General features: G+C 48.5%; 1 protein-coding gene across 1 annotated transcript in view; it reads right to left on the reverse strand.

Annotated features, from left to right (window-relative positions):
- The window catches only part of Itgb3 (integrin subunit beta 3), a 57,596-nt gene that overhangs the window by 22,855 nt on the left and 16,209 nt on the right, over positions 1-18,532 (reverse strand). The window contains exons 2-8 of the mRNA XM_038328626.1: positions 17,999-18,084; positions 8,799-8,994; positions 7,158-7,410; positions 4,201-4,363; positions 3,431-3,592; positions 1,236-1,331; positions 570-659 (exon numbers count right to left, since the gene is read on the reverse strand). Coding sequence (XP_038184554.1) covers positions 570-659; positions 1,236-1,331; positions 3,431-3,592; positions 4,201-4,363; positions 7,158-7,410; positions 8,799-8,994; positions 17,999-18,084 — 1,046 coding nt within the window. The remainder of the gene's footprint in view (positions 1-569; positions 660-1,235; positions 1,332-3,430; positions 3,593-4,200; positions 4,364-7,157; positions 7,411-8,798; positions 8,995-17,998; positions 18,085-18,532) is intronic.

Consider the following 18,532-nt stretch of genomic DNA (forward strand, 5'->3'; position numbering starts at 1 on the left):
TCCCAAAGAACTTGGCTCTGTTAGAACATGGGCCTGTGCCTTTAGGCCTGAGCCCATAGCCCAGGTCAATTCACACACACCAGCTCTCTTCAGGACAGAGTGCCAAAGCAGTTTGTACTGTGACTTGACAGCTCTCAGTGTCAGAGTACCTGGCTTCTCTATGGGCCATGTTCAACTGAATCACATGATATGAAACTTCCTGCCACTCCTAAAAAGCCCATATAAAGCCAGACCACTCCTTTGTCCTGGGAATTGGTCTGGGGAGAAAGGCTGCTTTCGAAGAGGCTCCCCTTGCCTTCGCCCTCGTGCAAGTTCTCTCTCTTTCTCTCCCTCTCTCCTCTTGACCTCCCTCACTCTTAATGAAGTTCCTCTTCAGGCTTTCAAGGGAAGCCTCTTGTTCCCTTGTTTAGGCCTCCATATTGTATTGCTTCCACCTCCTCCCTTCCACCTCCAGACCCAAGCACGGCCTCGAGGCCCATTCATTTTAAGAAATTTCATCGCTGAAGGGAATGTATCAGGTTTGCATTGCAGACTGACCACTATGTCCCTCCTAAGGCCAACAGCCTTACCCCATAAGCATCAACAATGAGCTGGAGGACATTGCTTGAGTCATCAGACAGGATTCCCACTGTGGTCCCCGGGATAAGCTCGCTATAATTCTAGAAAGGAAGACAAAAACACCCATAGTTTACTGAAGGAAAGTGGTCTCCTCAAAGTCCCCCTAGTCAGACTGGCAGTTGTTGTCATTGGGGGTGGGGGCAACATCAAGACAGGGTTTCTCTGTGTAGCCCTGGCTGTCCTGGAATTCTCTCTCAAAACCAAGCTGGCCTTAAACTCAGAGATCTGCCTGCCTCTGCCTCCCAAGTGCTGGGATTAAAGGTGTATGCCACCACTGCCAAATTGGCAGTCTTAAAAAGTTTGTAAGACACTGTGGGATGTCTCACTTGTCACTACCAGAACAGATCTAGCAGATTTTCCTAGCTGAGGAAAAGTAGGAAACCTTTTTACGCCCCCTCCTCCCACTGAATTATCTCCTGCCACCACCACAAACACCCTCTTCCTAGTAGGTTGGAGGTTGGAGGGGAAAGGTTACAGGGAGAACTATGTGAAGTACCCGGAGAATTGGTGTAGAAAGGATTTTCCTGGTCAGGTCCCTGGATAGTGACAGCATGAGCTGGCCACCTGGGACAGGTCCATCTGTGGTGACAGGACAGAAGCCCCAGAGGCATAATTACCTGGTAGAGGTTGGCGACATTCTCAGTGACTGCGAAAATCAGGTTAATGTTTTTCTGGGATAGTTTCTCAGTCATTAGCCCCAGAGATGGATAATCCTGGAAAAGGGGGAAGAGGTGAATGTTCATGCTTCCTTGGACTCTAAGCCTTTAAACTTGTCTTATCTGGGATACAACCAGGGAAATGTATAACTTTAAGATTTTTACCCACTAATCAAAGTGAGGTATTGTGGTTTGGGTGTGGCTCCAGTGTGTCCCTTGGGTTTCATGTGTTGAAACTGAATTCCCACTGTGAGATGCTGAAGGGTGAAGACAAACCCCCTACAGTATTTAGAGTGTCTGGGAAATAAATAGGGTTAGAGGTCATTATGGTGAAGCCCCCAGAGCTGAATCCCCGCTAACTTTACAAGAGGAAAACAATGAAACAGAAACCCATACACACGCTCCCTGACCTCTGCTTCATGCTGGCCTGAGTCTTGGGACTCAGCCAAAAAGATGATGACCAGATGTGGTCACTCAAACTCGCCAAGTTCTAAGAACAAGACTAAAGGTCTTTTCTGGTTTACTGTGTCTGTGCTATTGTATTGTTAGCAACAGAAACTGGAGCCCGAGATGAGTGAGAAGGGCAAAGCAATGCAAACTTAGCTGGGCTGGTGGTGTTCCGAAACCAAGCTCCTTCCTTCCCACTCAGATTCCAGCCAGCTCCATGAGTTAAGACCCACTGCTATGAGCTCTGGGCAAATGGTCTAGCCTCGCTCTATCAATCCTATTGTAGAGCTCTGGGCAAATGGTCTAGCCTCACTCTATCGATCCTATTGTAGAGCTCTAGGCAATGGTCTAGCCTCGCTCTATTGATCCTGCTATAAAGCTCTGGACAAATGGTCTAGCCTTGCTCTATCAATCCTATTGTAGAGCTCTGGGCAAATGGTCTAGCCTCACTCTGTGGATCACCTACTGCATGATCACCAACCGCCACTCTCCCCTACCCCTCCTCTACTCAGCACTGCTCCAACTTGATCCTCCTGCCACTGGAGTGACCTCATCTTGGCAATCTTCCTTCTTCCTTAGCCTAAGCTCACCTCCTCCAAGAGGCCTTCCTTGACCACCCTAGCTCCTACAGAGCTTTTCCTCCTTTCCTGCTGACAGCCCTTGATTGTATCAGACACTTAGCACTCAACATTTATTGACTTTAAAAAAAAGAGTAGACTGGGGATGGCTCAGTGGGTGAACATTTATCCAATATATTGTGAGACGCTGGATTCGATCTCCAGACCAGGAAAAAAACAGTCATGGTAGTATAAATTCCTAATCCCAACCCTCGGAAGACTGAGGCAGAAGGATTGCAAGGCGAAGGCCAGCCTAGGCTATATACAGAACAAGACCCTTCCTCCATAAATAAATAAACAAATCCGGCATAGTGTCACATGACTGTACCCTCACATCTGTGGGATGATGACAAGAGGATGAAGAATTACAAGCCTGGGCTGCCTGGCAAGATTCTGTCTCAAGAAAACGAAAGGGGTGAGGGGACAAGACAGGCAAAGAGTCAAGACTTAATCCAACTACCCAAAGTGTTATTATTTTCAACTTTGCTACATTTGCCTAACAGCTGACAGCAATTGCTCCCATTTAAATTTAAGCTCCTTTCCTCTCAATTAACTGTCTACAGTTAATTAAAGCACACAAAATAACTTTCAGGAGTTTTCTTACCTATCATCCTAAATGATCCACAAACCATCTTCCCTTCAAACCAAATGGCTCTTTGCCCTTTAACCTTTCCCAAGAGACACTGCTCTCTGGGTGTCCATTTCATCAGTGAGACCTCTGTCCTCTTTTCCCATCTTTCTCCAGTAACCACACATGCGCTTGATCCCAAGAAGGGACCAATCCACGGAGGAAGGAGGGACGCAAGCTTTCCAGCTGTGCCTGAGCACATGCTGGATGCCAAGATACGGGTGCTGATGCTAATGACTGTGGAGTCAGTGTGAACACCCACACAGGCATAGCCATCTCTCATGGCCGGACCGTTTATACCCTGAATGAGGGTGCCCCATTCGGATGTGGCAGAAACAGGCATTAGCTGAGCCCCACATCATGCCCAGAGCAAAGGCCATTCTCAGATTTACACATAACCCTTGCCTGAAATAAGACAGCCCTATCAGAGTGAACGAGAACCACAGTGGGACCAGGCATCTCACCATGGTCGTGGAGGCAGAGTAATGGTTGTCACTGCCAATGTGACACTGCCCATCGTTTGGCAGGACAATGCCTGCCAGCCTTCCATCCAGTGCAATGTGGGTCTTGGCATCAGTGGTGAACACCAGCAAGTGGGACGCGTCATTCCTCCAGCCAATTTGTTCCTGTTTAAAAAACAAAAAAACAAAAAACACGGCGACTTCAGCTACGTCATCAGTGTGGAACAAAGACCCCAGAACCTCCGTACCTAAAGAGCTGGACAAGCTGAATTGAAGAGGGAGCTCAGCCCCAAGCCTTGGAACATAAACTAGAACGTTCCACTCCAGGCTTTCTTCCCTCAAACAGCCCATTGTTGATTAGGGCAGGAGGCTGAGTCCCGCCTTCTTCAGCTCCACACATAACTCCTCCGGTGACAGGAAGGCATCTGTATCCACAGAGTTGGCCCAGGCTAGAAGAAATCCCACCCTAAGATCTGCTCGCTTTGCTGAGGCCAAGTTAACCCAGGCTTGACTCTGAAATAATTCCAGAACATGTGGGCCGCTGTTCTCCCTAGAAAAGGTCTGGGGTTACTGTGGTCCAAAGAGGTGTCAGCTGTGGCTTTGGTGTGGCTATAAAGAAAGACTGTGTAGCAGAAACAATTGATTACTCATACTGTACCAAATCCTGCTTGGTTCCTCTCCCCCATCACACCGGAAATCCCCAACTGAACTGTTTCCTTCCCCGTTGTGAATTGTGCCAGCTACACCTGGCACCCTTTGCCCTCCAAACTCACATCACAGACTGTAGCCTGCATGATGGCGTCAAAGCCGCCCTCTGGGGCATCTCGGTTACGCGACACACTCTGTTTCTTCACTTCCTCGTTGAAGCGGGTCACCTGGTCAGTTAGCGTCAACACATGCTTGTAGCCAAACATTGGCAAACATGCAGTCTTCATACTGAAGGGAGTGAGAGGTCGTCTTAGCAGAAGCTGTGGTGTAAAGGTGGCTTGAGGGTCAGGTAAAGAGAGAGGGACAGACGTGGACAGTGGCGTGTCCAGACTAGGTCCATATCATATTGGGTTTTCCCATTTTATTTTTATTTTTATTTTGCAGTGCTGGGGATTGAACTCAAAACCTCATGCATGCCAGATAAAAGTTCTATCACACAGCTACACTTCAGCCCCACAGAACCACAATTACTGAGACAGTCTAGACTTCAAGCCCTTCAGATTACCTATGACACCACAACCGTACCTCCAGACAGCCAAAAGGACAGGAAAGGTAGCAATGAAACCAGACAAGACAGATCAAAGCCCAGCTCCCCGTTTACCAAGCACGGGCTCTCTGACAGCCTCTCTAAACCCGTGTTCCAGAAAGTACTTGGGGCACAGCAACAAGAAAAGTAATGCACAAGCCAACTGAAGACAAGGGGCTGGAGGTGTAGCCCAGTGGCAGGTTTGTATATGGAGACACAATGGTGCTTATCTCATGAGAGCTATCGCGAGACCAGGTAAAGCAATTACACAAGGGAAAGGCTCCAGCTATCATGGCTGCCATCATCAACACTTTATTTTTTCACCGCAACAATAAAGCGGGTGTCCAGTAAATTTACAGACCATGCTGTCCCTGGATATGTTTCCTGGGGAAACATAAAGCCCAGACAGACGCTGGAAAACTGTGCCGTAGAATTTTTTTTAAGTTAAAAAGAAAACCCATGCCTCATCAGTCCAGCAACCATCATTTCAATATTCTTTATTTTTTAATTACGTGGTGGGGGGGGGGGGTGAGACTATGAGAGGGAGAGGAAGAGAGAGGAGACAGAGACAGAGAGAATGAATGTGTGCAGACGCCCATGGAGGCCAGAAGACAGCATCAGCTCCCCTTGAGCTGGAGCTAAGGCTTGGATTAAGAGCTGACCCAGATACCAGGTACTGAACTCTGGAAGAGCAGGAAGCATTCCTAACCACTGGGCCGTCTCCCCAGCCCCAGTGATCATCATTTTAAACCCCTACTACCCATACATTTACAGTCTTCACCAAGTAAGCCATTCAATGGTAGACTGCCATGGTTTGAACAGGAGACGGACTCGTGTGTTTGAATACTTGGTCCCCAGGTGGTGACACATTCCAGGGAGGCTGTAGAGTCTTTGTAACACAGAGCCTAGCTGGCATAAATAGGATTATATGGCCAGGGCTCGTTTTGTTTGCATTGTTCAAGTCAGCTCCACTTCCAGCCCTCGTGGCATATAAGCGGTAGCTGCCACAGGTTCCTGCCACCACAGGCCAAGCCACTTTAGACTTCATGCCTTACCTGTCGCGATGGATTACATCCTCTGAGCCACGAGCCAAAGCAAACCTTACCCCATTTAAGTTGCCTCCGCCAAGTGTTTGGGGACAACAGCAAGAAAGTAACTAATAGAGAAGTTAAACAGAGGCACAGGGCCGGAGACGCAGTAGGACGCCTGCCTGGCAAACATGAGATCCCAAATTCAATTTCTAGAGCTCCTCCAACCCCAGAGCTAAGATGGGTTGGCACGTGCCTGTAAAATAGCACTCGGGAGGCTGAGGCCAGCCTACACTACATAGCAAAAATCTCTGTCTCGGAAAAAAAAAAAAACCAAGGTGTGAGGATTGGAGATATGGTTGAGTGGTCAAGAGCACTGGCTGGCCGGGCGGTGGTGGTGCACACCTTTAATCCCTGCACTCGGGAGGCAGAGGCAGATGAGTCTCTGAGTTTGAGGCTAGCCTGGTCTACAGAGTGAGTTCTAGGACAGCCAGGGCCACACAGAGAAACCCTGTCTCCAATAAAAAAAAAAAAAAAAAAAAAGGGAAATAAAAAGAGCACTAGATGATCATCCAGAGGACCCACGTTGAATTTCTGGCATCCACATGGTGGCTTATAACCATCTATAACTCCAGCTCCAGGGGATCCAACACCCTCTTCTGGCCTCTGATGGCACCAGGCACACACACGGTACACAGACATGCATGATGCAAGCAAACATTGATAATCGTGAAACAAAATTTAAACATATATATTTTTTATAAAGGAGGCAAATAGAGAGAGGGAGAACTTAACTATTTATATACTGTTAAAAATTCAAAATAGTGACTTAATTTTCTTACATTTTAACTCTGCAAAATTTGTGCTCTTGATGACCAGAATAATGAGACTAGAACCAGTTCTTCTGAAATCATAGTGACATTTTCACTCATCGAGACCTCTCTCCACTCTTGGCCTCATCCGCCCCTCACTTGCCTCTTCCTCTCTATTCATCTGGGACAAAGCCAATAAGCTAATGACATTTCTGTGTAGAACCCTAGCAGCCCCTAGCAGCCTTGAGCCTGCTGGCATAATACTCCAGATGGTAGGCCCAGCTGCCAGGCAGAGAAGACGTTGAAAACAATATGGCTTTGCATAAAGCAGCCAACCAAACAACCTCCCAGGGGCTGGAGAGATGGCTCAGCAGTTAAAACATCTGATGCTCTTCCAGAGGACCAGAATTTGGTTGCCAGTACTAATGTTAGGTGACTCATAATCACCTGTAACCCCAGTCTCAGGGGATCTGACACCCTCCTCTAGCCTCCACAGTCACCTGGCGCGTATATATACATAGACACAAAAACATAGATATACATAGAGATAAAAATAAATTTCTAAAGAAAAAGAAAGCCCCTGGAGTTTAAAATGGCAACCAGGTCTTGGACCAGCCTGAGACAAAGGGAAGGGGTGCCTCACTGGCTTGTGTTACCTGTAACAGGGGTTTTTGAGGGCCTCTGGTGGGGAGATGAACATGTATGGTGATACAGGTTTGTCCACAAAGGCCCCAAAGCCAATCCGAAGGTTGCTAGTAAGCTTGCGCATCTGGGAAGCCAACTTGGTACCCAAGGTCTGGATGCTTGACAGATCATCTTTCATGGAGAAGGACAGGTCCATCAAATAGTAGATGTCTACGGGGTAATCCTCCACCTGCCGCACTTGAAGTGAAAAGATCTTCGAATCATCTGGAAGACAGAAATGGATGTCAGTCAGTTTTTCTCTCCTCCTCTCCGCCATAGGAGATAAATAACCATTTGATCAAATTAAGCTTGAAAGTTTAGGTTCCCACCCCCATTATAACTCCATTCATCTTGCAATCTCTTGAACTTCTTCATTTCCATTCTATGATTTCCCACTATCTAAAAATCCCCATGTGTGTGACCCTCTGGGTCCCCTGGTCTACTATCCTAAGTCATACAACACTTGACCACAACTACAGGTCAGACTCTGTGAAGGACAGGAACTGTCCTGGGTACGGTGACACACGCCTGTACTCCCAGCGTGCATGTAGCAGAAGCAGGGAGATTCCTGAAAATAAGGCCAGCCTGGGCTGTACAGCGAGTTTCAGGCTGAACAGAGGTCCTGTCTCAAAACTAAATAAATAGCACCCTGCTTTTCTCCAAATCCCATAATGCCTTGCATACAGTGGGGCTCTCTCCAGCTCTTATTGATTTTTTTCAGGCCAAGCATTGAAAAGCTTAGCCCAATACTCCTTCCTCCTTAGTTCCTACTTCGTCTGCTCCTTAATAGTCCCTATCCCCCGTGGTGGAAAGCAGGTTCACAAACTGGCTGGGTGGTGGTGGAGGCACACGCCTTTAATCCCAGCACTGGGGAGGCAGAAGCAGGTGGATCTCAGTGAGTTAGAGGTCAGCCTGGTCTACAGAGTGAGTTCCAGGACAGCCAGGACTGTTACATAGAGAAACCCCGTCTTGAAAAAGGTTTGTTTTTTTTTTTTTTTTTTTTAAAAAAATGCTTTCTCAACCTCTATCCCATTTGTGCCTCCACAAAAGCTGCTGCAGACTAGATAAAACACATCAGGAGGAGGCGGTGTCAGAAGGGTTAAGAAACTAGTAACCAGTCAAATAACTAGTAACAGGGTGGAGCTGGGATTCACATTCGGACGTTCTGACTCAAATCCTGCTCCTCTTATTTTCCTTATTTTCTTTCATCCTCCTACCCACAATTGCGTCTCTCTCTCCCTCTCTCTCTCTCCCTCCCTTCCTCCCTCCCTCCCTCCCTCCCTCCCTCTCTCTCTCTCTCTCTCTCTCTCTCCCTCTCCCTCTCCTTCTCCCTCTCCCTTTCTCTCTCCCTCTCTCTCTCTCCATCTCCCCCCCCTCTCTCTCTCTCCCTCTCCCTCTCCTTCTCCCTCTCCCTCTCTCTCTCTCCCTCTCCCCCCCACTCTCTCTATCTCTCTCTCTATCTCTCTCTCTATCTCTCTATCTCTCTCTCCTCTCCACCCCATTCCTAGTCCATGCTTCCCCTTACCCCCCCCAAGAGCTCCTGCTCAGACCTTCTATGGTTGTTCCTTGCCCGCTTGTGCTGGGTGTCTCCCCAAGACGAGCCCTGTGCCTACCTGGCCGCAGTCGAAGGGCAATCCTCTGGGGGCTGACTTGAGTGATCTGGGCGCTGTCTCCAGAACCCTTGTCGCTGAGTGGTCTGTCCTCCAGGATCTGGGCCTCACTGACTGGGAACTCGATGGACTCGGGAGCACAGCCGTCCTTCAGCAGGTTCTCCTTCAGGTTACAGCGGGGTGAGCCCTGGGGCAGAGCCTACAGAGACAGGAGCCCAAGCGGGGGGGGGGAGGGGGGCGCTGACATCAGAGCTAGCACGACTATGCCTCCTGCATGACATGTCACCTCCCAATGACTTAGATCTTACCCAGCCACTTGGAGATAATCTAGCATAGGACTGCTGGGGTCCTTTCCTAGCGACACACACAGCAAGAGCAAACAGGCTGAGTCAGCACCTGTTCATGATGGACAGGTGAGAAGAGGGTGCACTAAGTAAGGTGTCTGGCAAACTGGTGCTTTCCAAATTGTGAAATAGAAATCAGTTTGTGAGTCTCAAAATCAGGTTTACTATTGAATTGAATGGAATAGAAAATACCCGAGTATGTAAATAAAAGTTTCGATGTAAGATGGGGAACCTTGCCAGGCGGTGGTGGCGCACGCCTTTAATCCCAGCACTCGGGAGGCAGAGGCAGGCGGATCTCTGTGAGTTCGAGACCAGCCTGGTCTACAAGAGCTAGTTCCAGGACAGGCTCTAAAGCTGCAGAGAAACCCTGTCTCGAAAAAAAAAAAAACCAAAAAAAAAAAAAAAGATGGGGAACCTTTTATTTACTGGGGAATGGGATTTAGCATACATAATGAGTAATTTAGCGTACATAATGAATAATACATGAGGTATTTCTTTCTGTAGGACAAGGTAACAACCACTTAAAGCTATTGTGTTAGATACTGGCTGCTTTATAAGGTCTTGGTTGTGTGTTTCCTGTCTCCCCTCTTCACCCAGGACACAGGTGACAGAGGGGAGGCAGTGAGGGTAAAGAGTAAGAGCACGGGAGGAGCGAGCTGAGCTGAGAGTGACCCTCAGTGTCGCCACTGACTGGGTACCGGAGCACGACGTCCAGCTCTCGGAGCCCAGTTCCTTCAGTTGTAACATGAAGGGTAAAAGTCTTCCTCGGCTACAAACAGCAATCAAACAAACCAAAGAGACAGAAGGGGAAATGACAGTTGCTGCGGGCTGGGGAGGAGTGGAAGGAAGAGTTGTTTAATTGGCCCAGAGTTTTAGTTTAGCAAAACGAAATTAGTTATGGGAATGGATGATGATGATGGGGTCCCATTACAGACAGATTTAATGCCACTCAAGTGTATACTTAAAATGGTTAAGACAGAAAAATTATACAAAGGAGTGCTTAGGAGGGCTGGGGAAGTGGCTCAGTCAGAAGTGTTTGCTGCACAAGTGTGAGAAACTGTTTTAACAAGGGGGAGGGGGGGTTTTGCTGACACATGCCTGCAAACCCAGAGCTAGGGAGGTGGAGCCAAGAGCATCCCTGGGGGCTTGCTGACCAGCGAGGTTAACCCTATCGCTGAGCTCCAGGTATAATGAGTGACCCTGAGTCTCAAAAAATAAGGTGGAGAGAGAGAAAGACACACAAACTAGATCTTCACACATGTACACACCACACACACACACACACACAGATTAAGATGGTAAATTCTGTTATATGTATTTTACCACAATTAAAAATTAGTTTAAGCCAGGTGGTAGTAGCACACGCCTTTAATCCCAGCACTCGGGAGGCAGAGGCAGGTGGATCTCTGCGAGTTCGAGGCCAGCCTGGTCTACAAGAGCTAGTTCCAGGACAGGCTCCAAAGCTACAGAGAAATGCTGTCTCGAAAAACAAACAAACAAACAAACAAAATTAGTTTAAAAAGAACTAACAAGAAGAACCCTCCATCACAGGGATGTCGTGCCAGGCTAAAAAAAAAAAAAGACCATGTATGTATACCGTAAGTGCTCAATCCGCATTGGCTATTAATATGAAGTGTTGATGAGGAATTCCTGAATGAGCTGCTTTTGAATAAATCCCACAAGCTGGGAACAGACCGTGAGGACAGGCTGCTGACCAGAGCTGTTCCGTCACTTTCTTCCTTGGCTCTGGACGAAAACCACACTGACATAGATGCCCTCAGCCTCTGGAACTCCGTGTGTGCTCAAGTGCAAGAACTAACTGTTCTTAGAAGGACACTGAAATCAGCAAACAGGCCCCAGAGCTAGGTCACTGCTAGCTAGCCATGTGACCCCATAGAAGTCACTTTGGAGCTTAGTTTCCTGGGATTAGGGAACACGATGCCCTTGGTTCGATCATACCCCGGCACTAAGCATACTTAACCAACTGCCTGAACATATGTTTAGCTGTCACTTGCCAGCTGAAAGCTGACACACCCCAACCTGGACCTATTCCCAATGTCTAGGTCTTCAGACTTTCCTAACAGCACCTCCCAAACCAGGCTTCCCCTCCCCCCAAAAAAAAAGAAAAAAACCCTACCAATATCCCCGAGCAACTGTTAACATTTACTGAGCACTCTCTGCAGCTAGGCTGGGACAGGACGCCACAAACCACTGCAACGCTGACGGCCTGGTCAGGCGGGAATTACTCATTCTTATTTCACAGGTGAGGAACCTAATGGTAGGAGGCTTCACCAACGCAGAACACAACTTTCTGGGCTAGCAGTCTGAGGCCTGAAGAAGTTAGGTGACTGCCCTGAGTCGCAGAACTTGGGCGCCACACAACTAAGATGCCGCCCAGGCTTTCTGCCTGTGAGTAGCCTCATAAAGGAAGTTTTACTGCATTCCACAGAGAATGTAATAAAATGCGGTAAAGCTGGTTGGGAGGAATGGTCCTGGGAGGAGCCAGAGGGAAAAAAATGCCCCGGGCATTCAGAGAACAGGATGGGAGATTGTCCAGACCTGCGATGTGCGTGCGGGGAGAGCTGGGTAAGAGCCTCCATGTCCAGCTGTGCAGAACCTGGACCTGCAGAGGGATCAGGCCACAAGAGCTCAAAAGGTCCCCTTTGGGGGCTGCAGAGATGGCTCAGAGGTTAAGAGCATTGCCTGCTCTTCCAAAGGTCCTGAGTTCAATTCCCAGCAACCACATGGTGGCTAACAACCATCTGTAATGGGGTCTGGTGCCCTCTTCTGGCCTGCAGGCATACACACAGACAGAATATTGTATACATAATAAATAAAATACTAAAATAAAATTTTAAAAGGTCCCCTTTGAGGAGTTGAAGACCTGCCCCGTGTAGATGGTGGCATCTACACACACACACACACACACACACACACACACACACACACTACCCACATACTACACACCCCCACCCCCACCCTCACACCACCAATCTTATCTGTGATTCCCACTTCCCACAGACCTCAGAGAAAACCTTCCCAAAAAGGCAATGATTAGATCACTCAGCTGCCAGAGAAGCTGAGCCTCTCCAGAACAAGACAGAGACAGGAGGGGGAGACTAGAACGGGAGGGTGGGGTGACAGGGGGGCAGGAAGCTGAGGGAGAACTGCAAGCCACCAAGAATCCTCAAGCTCTGCAAGGGGAGCAGTGCTTCTGGGTAGGGGCTTTCCTCACTCCTGCTTCCTAGCCGCACAGTCTCCATAAGCAGAGAGCTGCATGCTCATATGCGCTGACAGTCTTTATGCTTTCTACAAACGTCCCTAGAAAAATCAAAATAAACACTGAAAAATAAAAATAAAAAGTAAACGGAAAAATAAGACCAGGCATTCTCCCTCCTTTGGTGACCGCTGATGTCAGAAGTCAGAAACCTAACAGACTCCTTGACCCAGCTCTTCCTGAGAGCCTCCTGCCCTGGGAAGATACCACAGATACCAAGGCAATGTCCTCAACACACTTGGCCACATTCCCACCCCAGACCCAGATGCGAGAAGGGCTATCTCCAGGTCACTCAAAGAGAAAACTAGAAAAACGGGTTGATGTTACCATTCTAGTTCCCACCCAAACCGGAGGCTACACAAAAGAGTCAAGCCCCACCCCAGAAGCGGGGGGGAGAGATCACCCACAGAGGTAGGAGGGGGGGGGAGGGGGGGGCTGAGCTCCATGAGCTGCTGTATCCCCTCCCCTTCCCGAGAGAGAGACACATTCTATTAGGTCCAGGCCCCCTTAGTTCTGTTTGGGAAAAGTACAGCATGAATAATAGTCCCTGTGATCTCTGTCTCACAGGGCTGGGCAGGGGCTAAAATAAGACTGTGAGACGATTTCAAAATCCCAAGTCTCAGTGTGAGTCAGATATACTCAAATCCTCTGGGGGTCCAGGGTAAGAGGCAGAGGCCGCTTCCCTGAAGTCGTCATTGTAGGGGCCACTGTACTGTGTGCTCTCTCCTGGGGGAGGCAAGGAAAAACATATCCTTGAAGTCTTTTCTTTCTTTCTTTTTTTTCAGTACTAAGAGTGGACGTGTGTTCCAGGCTCTATCTACCGCAGGGCTGTCTCCCTGGGCCCACTCCGACACTGCTGTCTGATTGGCTCACTTAGTAAGGGTAGGAAATTACCTGAACACAGAGAAGTACGGAGGCAAGGGAAACAAGGCATTTTAGTCTATAGCTGTCAGGACTCACGATTTGTCGGTGACGAGAGAAACACTCTTACCACTGTGTTGATTTGTTTGAGGTTTGTCTGTTTGTTTTGTTTTGTTTTATTGAGGCAGGAGTTCATTTAGCCCAGGTTGGCTTTGAACTTCTATTGTTGTTCTATTGGCTTTGAACGCTTCATGTGTGTAATGCAAAAATTACCTTGTTTTTATGGTGTATGTGTGTATGTTATGCACACAGACACATGCATGTGTAGGTGTGCCTGTGCGCACACACGAGGAAGCCAGAGGAGGATGTTGGAGGTCCTTCCCTATCACTCCCCACTTCTCTTTCTTTTCTGAAGACAGGGTTCGCCATGTTGCCCTGACTACCCTGGAATTCCTTATATAGACCAGGCTAGCCTCAAACTCAAAGAGATCTGCCTGCTTCTATTTCACCAGTGCTGAGATTGAAGGTGTGCACAGCCAGCCTCCTTATTTTTTGATAGAAGGTCTCTCGGTGAATCTACAGGTCACTGCTTTGGCTAAGATGTCTGGCCAGCAAGCTCCTGGGATCTACTTGCCGTTGCTCCTCAACCCTGGAATCACAGGCACCAGTGGCTATTCCCAGCTTTTCCATGGGTGCCGGGGATTTGAACCCATCTCCTCATGCTTCCACAACAAGTGCTCTTTCCCACAGAGCCATCTCCACAGCCCAACCCCGAACTTGTACCTTCGCCTTTATCTTCCTACCTCTGCTTCCTGAGGATCAAGACTACAAGCATGTGGTTACCACGCCCAGTTTATGAAGTACTGGGTTTAGCCCAGGGCCTCATGCATGTAATACAAGCACTCTACCAACTCAGTTACATGGCCAGACCTGCTGTCTTAGTTGAGGTGTCTTTGCTACGAAGAGACACCATGACCACAGCAACTCTTATAAAGGAAAACATTCAATTGGGGTGGCTTACATTTTCAGAAATTTAGTCCGTTATCATCATGGTGGGACATGATGGCATGCAAACAGACATTGTGCTGGAGAAGTACCTGAGAGTCCTATAGCTTGCAGGCCACAGGAAGAGAACTGTCTCACTGAGTATGACTTGGGCATTATATAAGACCTCAAAGCCTGCCTCAACAGAGACACACTTCCTCCAATAAGACCATATCTACTCCAACAAGGCCACACCTCCTAATAGTGCCACTCCTTTTGGGGGCCATTTTCTTTCAAACCACCACACCTACTATACATTTTTTTTCTATAATAACAAATTTTGGGACAAACTCAAGATAGACATATTATGCTCCAAGTTATAAATAAATACTAAGAAACCACAGACATGATCATGAAACACTGATACACACACACACACACACACACACGCACACACACACACACACACACACGTGTCCTGAGCCTTTCCCTGCACATGCAGAGAAGGAAGTCCTACTGGAGTCTTCTCCTTTCTAGTCCCAAACCCCATTCTTCCCCTTTCGTTCTTAGATGTCAGGTTGGGAGCTGGTCCACTTTGCAATGTGTGCTCAGGCTTGCGCATCAATTCCCAGCGTTTTGTCCTGCCTTAAGATGGTCAAATTTAGAAAATATTCAAAGCATACCAAGATGAAAAATGATTTAATCCAACTTGGATTGGGTACTCTGTGTTTATATGGCAACCCCAATTCCACCTCCACCCACCTTGTCCAGCCCCAGCCTCCACCAGTAGCTATGGTATCCCCCTTGCTACCATAACAACCTACTCTGATGCAATAGGTCCGGGGTCCATTCTGGGAGCCATTATATTTAACAAACACTTCAGGCTTGTTAAACTAACATATAGCTTTAGAAAGTTCTAGACTCCGGTGTGATACCACTTAAGACAAGATTACAAGGTCTAATACTGTGTGAAGCTGGGGTCTTCACTAGCTGTATAAACCAGAGAGAGCACATTGCTCAAACCCATGTTACCTAACCATGTATCTATCTCGCCAAGAACACACCCTATGCAGATGGGCCCAAAACACCCCACTCATACACACTGGCTCTATTTTCCTCTTACCCAGCCAAGTGCTTACTATACACACCCAAGAGCTGCTATCCTTTAAGGACCAGAAGCTGAGCCCAACCAGTTGTTTTCAGAGGCACTGCCAACATCAGCACCGCCTGGAACAGTCAAGGCAGGGGAGGCAGGGGGCTCTGCAGCACCCCCAGCCCTACCTTTGGTTGTTTCAAGTCAAGATCCAAACACTTTCAAGACTTCAGCTTGCCCTGTGCATGGGAAGTCCTCAGGGAACAGATAACAGCCATGTTCTAGGCCTAATCCAGGGTTCCTCCCTGTTTGACACATTCTGTCCCACATCAGACTCCCCGGATCCGGTTCCTCCTCCTCCTCACTTAGTGATGTTAGATGTCGTCATTCACTGTATTCCATTCTTTCGTTTCCTTTGGTCCTAACTGCCACCCATTTCCTGACTCCACCCCATCAATAGGCCAATCCTCCCCAGCCTCTCTACCTCTGGCCCCTCAGTCTGCCCCACAGGGCAAAGATTCACCATAGTGACCGGTAAATATTCCGAATCTGTTCATAGGGGCTAAGGAGGGGCTTTGGCTGGTCAGGACCCAGCTCTAGCTTGTCCCCATAAGACCCAGATGGGAAAAAAAAAAAACAGAAAAGGAGAATGGGACAGGGCTGAACCCCCCCTCTAAAGGACAGACTCTCCGGGGAGCCTTGCTTTCCCCCAAGACTCCCTTGCCTACATTAACTTCAGGTTGAAAGGGAGGGGAGGAGGGGGAGATATCTTTTGAGTGACACTAGGTCTTCTTCAGGGGGCTCCTCTCTGCTCCCCTCTGCTCCAACGAACCAACCTCAGGGCAGCCAGTTCCAACAAGACACCCTCCACATCCCACTCCTTCTCCTGGGATTGTTACAGAATTACAACGTCCCTAGAAAGGAAGCTTAACAAAGCCATGATGGCGAGCAAAGGCAAAAGGATATGACAAATGAAAAGGGAGAAGCCACACCACACTTAAGCCTCCAGCGCAGCCCAGAGGGGAGGGGCACATGTGGGGGTGGAGAAGAAGGGCTTACCCTCCCCAACCCCAGAGAATGTTTCATTTGCTAAATGAGATCAGTCTGGCCCAGATGTTAGACAGCTGCCTCTAGAAGCAGTTCCCGTGCCGAACAGTGCAGAGGCCAAAGCTGTGTGTGAGCCGGCTCCTCAGAGGCTCTGGCAGCCCTCCTCTAGGGGATAAACACAGCCTTCTGCTCCCTTTCTCCCCAGTCTGTCCAGGAGACTGCCTTTTTAGGAAACTCAGAGGATCCAAAAGAGAAGCAGACAGAGTGAGGGGAGGGTTAGGCTGGTCAAGGAGCTGACCACAGGTGGCTCAGGAGCCAGCTAACAGCTCAGGTGACCATCTGCTGGGGAGGGGGTGGTGACTCATTCCCACTGTAACTGCTGGGAACCTCTCCAGTCACATGCACCTACCTCCCCTACATCCACATCAACCTTTGCCAGCTCCCAATTCCCAGCCCATTCACAAACACAGCCATTCCCTCAGGTACTCATTCCCTAGGGCCTCGGACACAGTAAACTCTCTACCCAGACATGGCTGACCCTCTCCTGTGGGCTGTGCTTGTTCCCCCATTGACACCTCAGGGAGGAAAGGAGGGAGGGAGGGAGGGAGGGAGAGAGGGAGGGAGGGAGGGAGGGAGGGAGGGAGGGAGGGAGGGACGGAGGGAGGGAGGGAGGGAGGGAGGGAAAACAGAAGGGCCTCATCATCAGAGAAAAGGAAGGAAAAGGGATCTCTAAGAATGTGTTTGCATGCGTGCGCATGCACACACACACACACACACACACACACACACACAGGATTGCTCTTTGGGTTTTAGCTTTGTTTTTTCACTCTGGGGGAAAATAAGCATCCCTCCACAGCACACTCTGTGCACCCTAGCACCCCCTCTCATTTCGAGACTAAAGCCCTTCTTCTCTGAGATGGTCTAGCCCAAAGCAGGCAAAGCCTGGTGAAGAGTAGCAACAATCACTGCAAGAAAAGAGGCCCAAGCAAACTGGCTGGGAGTGGGAGTGCAAAGCAGGCTCTAGACTCAGGTACGGGGCTTCCCACCATGCGGCAATGGGAAGGCTTCAGCTAGTCTTGCTCAACAGGGAAAAGAGACTGCATTCAGAGGAAGGAAAGAGTCCCATGCATCTGTGCTTACACAAAAGCACCTAAATCTAGGGGTGTGAACTGAAGTTTGGCGGGGGTGGGGGGGGTGGGGGCATACCTATGTTGCTCATTCTACAAGGCTAAATAAATGCTACAGGTTGGGAGCCAAATTATTTGGGACTATATTATCCCCCTAAATAGACATCTATCACCCACATCTGGGTTTAACCTAACATTCTTAAACTTATAGCAGGGACTCAGCCTCTTTGCTGCAAACCACCATACCTGATGTCTCACTACTGTGTTTTTAAAACATCTTGGTTTATTACTTTCTTTGTTCTGTTACTATAAAACCTTGATTAAACTGGTCATCCTGTTGGGAACACAGCATTTGAAGCAACTTGAATCCGTGTACCTTGGCCACTGTCACTTACATTTGGCTCCGGAATAAACGTCCTCAGATTCCTTTTGAGTGAGGGCATTGACAAAATAAGGTACAGGCTCCTTACCTCATCTGAACACCAGGCACACACAGGGCTCACAGCCAGACACTGCTGGCAGGAGTTCACGCCTCGGGTGGTACAGATGCTGGACTCTACAATGAGGAGACAAAGAAAGATGTTAGCACCTCATTTGCTCAAGGCAGGGACCATCCTGCCCCAACTACTCCAAATTTCTCATTCAGGTGGAAATTTCCCAGGTACACACAAACATGCCCTAACTCTACCATAGACATTGATCGAACATGGACTGTTGATAAGCAAGAAAAAAAAAAACAAGGAAGATGGGGGAAAAAAAACCTCATTACTATATTAGCAGGTGAGGCCACAGTCACAAATGTCCCATCAGAACTGATAGGATGGCTTTAATTAATGATGGTTTTATACCTACACTGGACGAATGAAAATCCAAGGCCCAGGGTCATGGCCAGCTGTCTTCTCCAGCTGTCTAGAGCAGTCACAGCCACTGCACAGAGGGCCTAGGCCCAGGTACACTAACACCTAAATACTGTGCGGGGAGTAAGGTAACTTCAATGGCTGTGT

This window comes from Arvicola amphibius, chromosome 4 (genome assembly GCF_903992535.2).
Source record: "Arvicola amphibius chromosome 4, mArvAmp1.2, whole genome shotgun sequence".
NCBI classification, from domain to species: Eukaryota; Metazoa; Chordata; class Mammalia; order Rodentia; family Cricetidae; genus Arvicola; species Arvicola amphibius.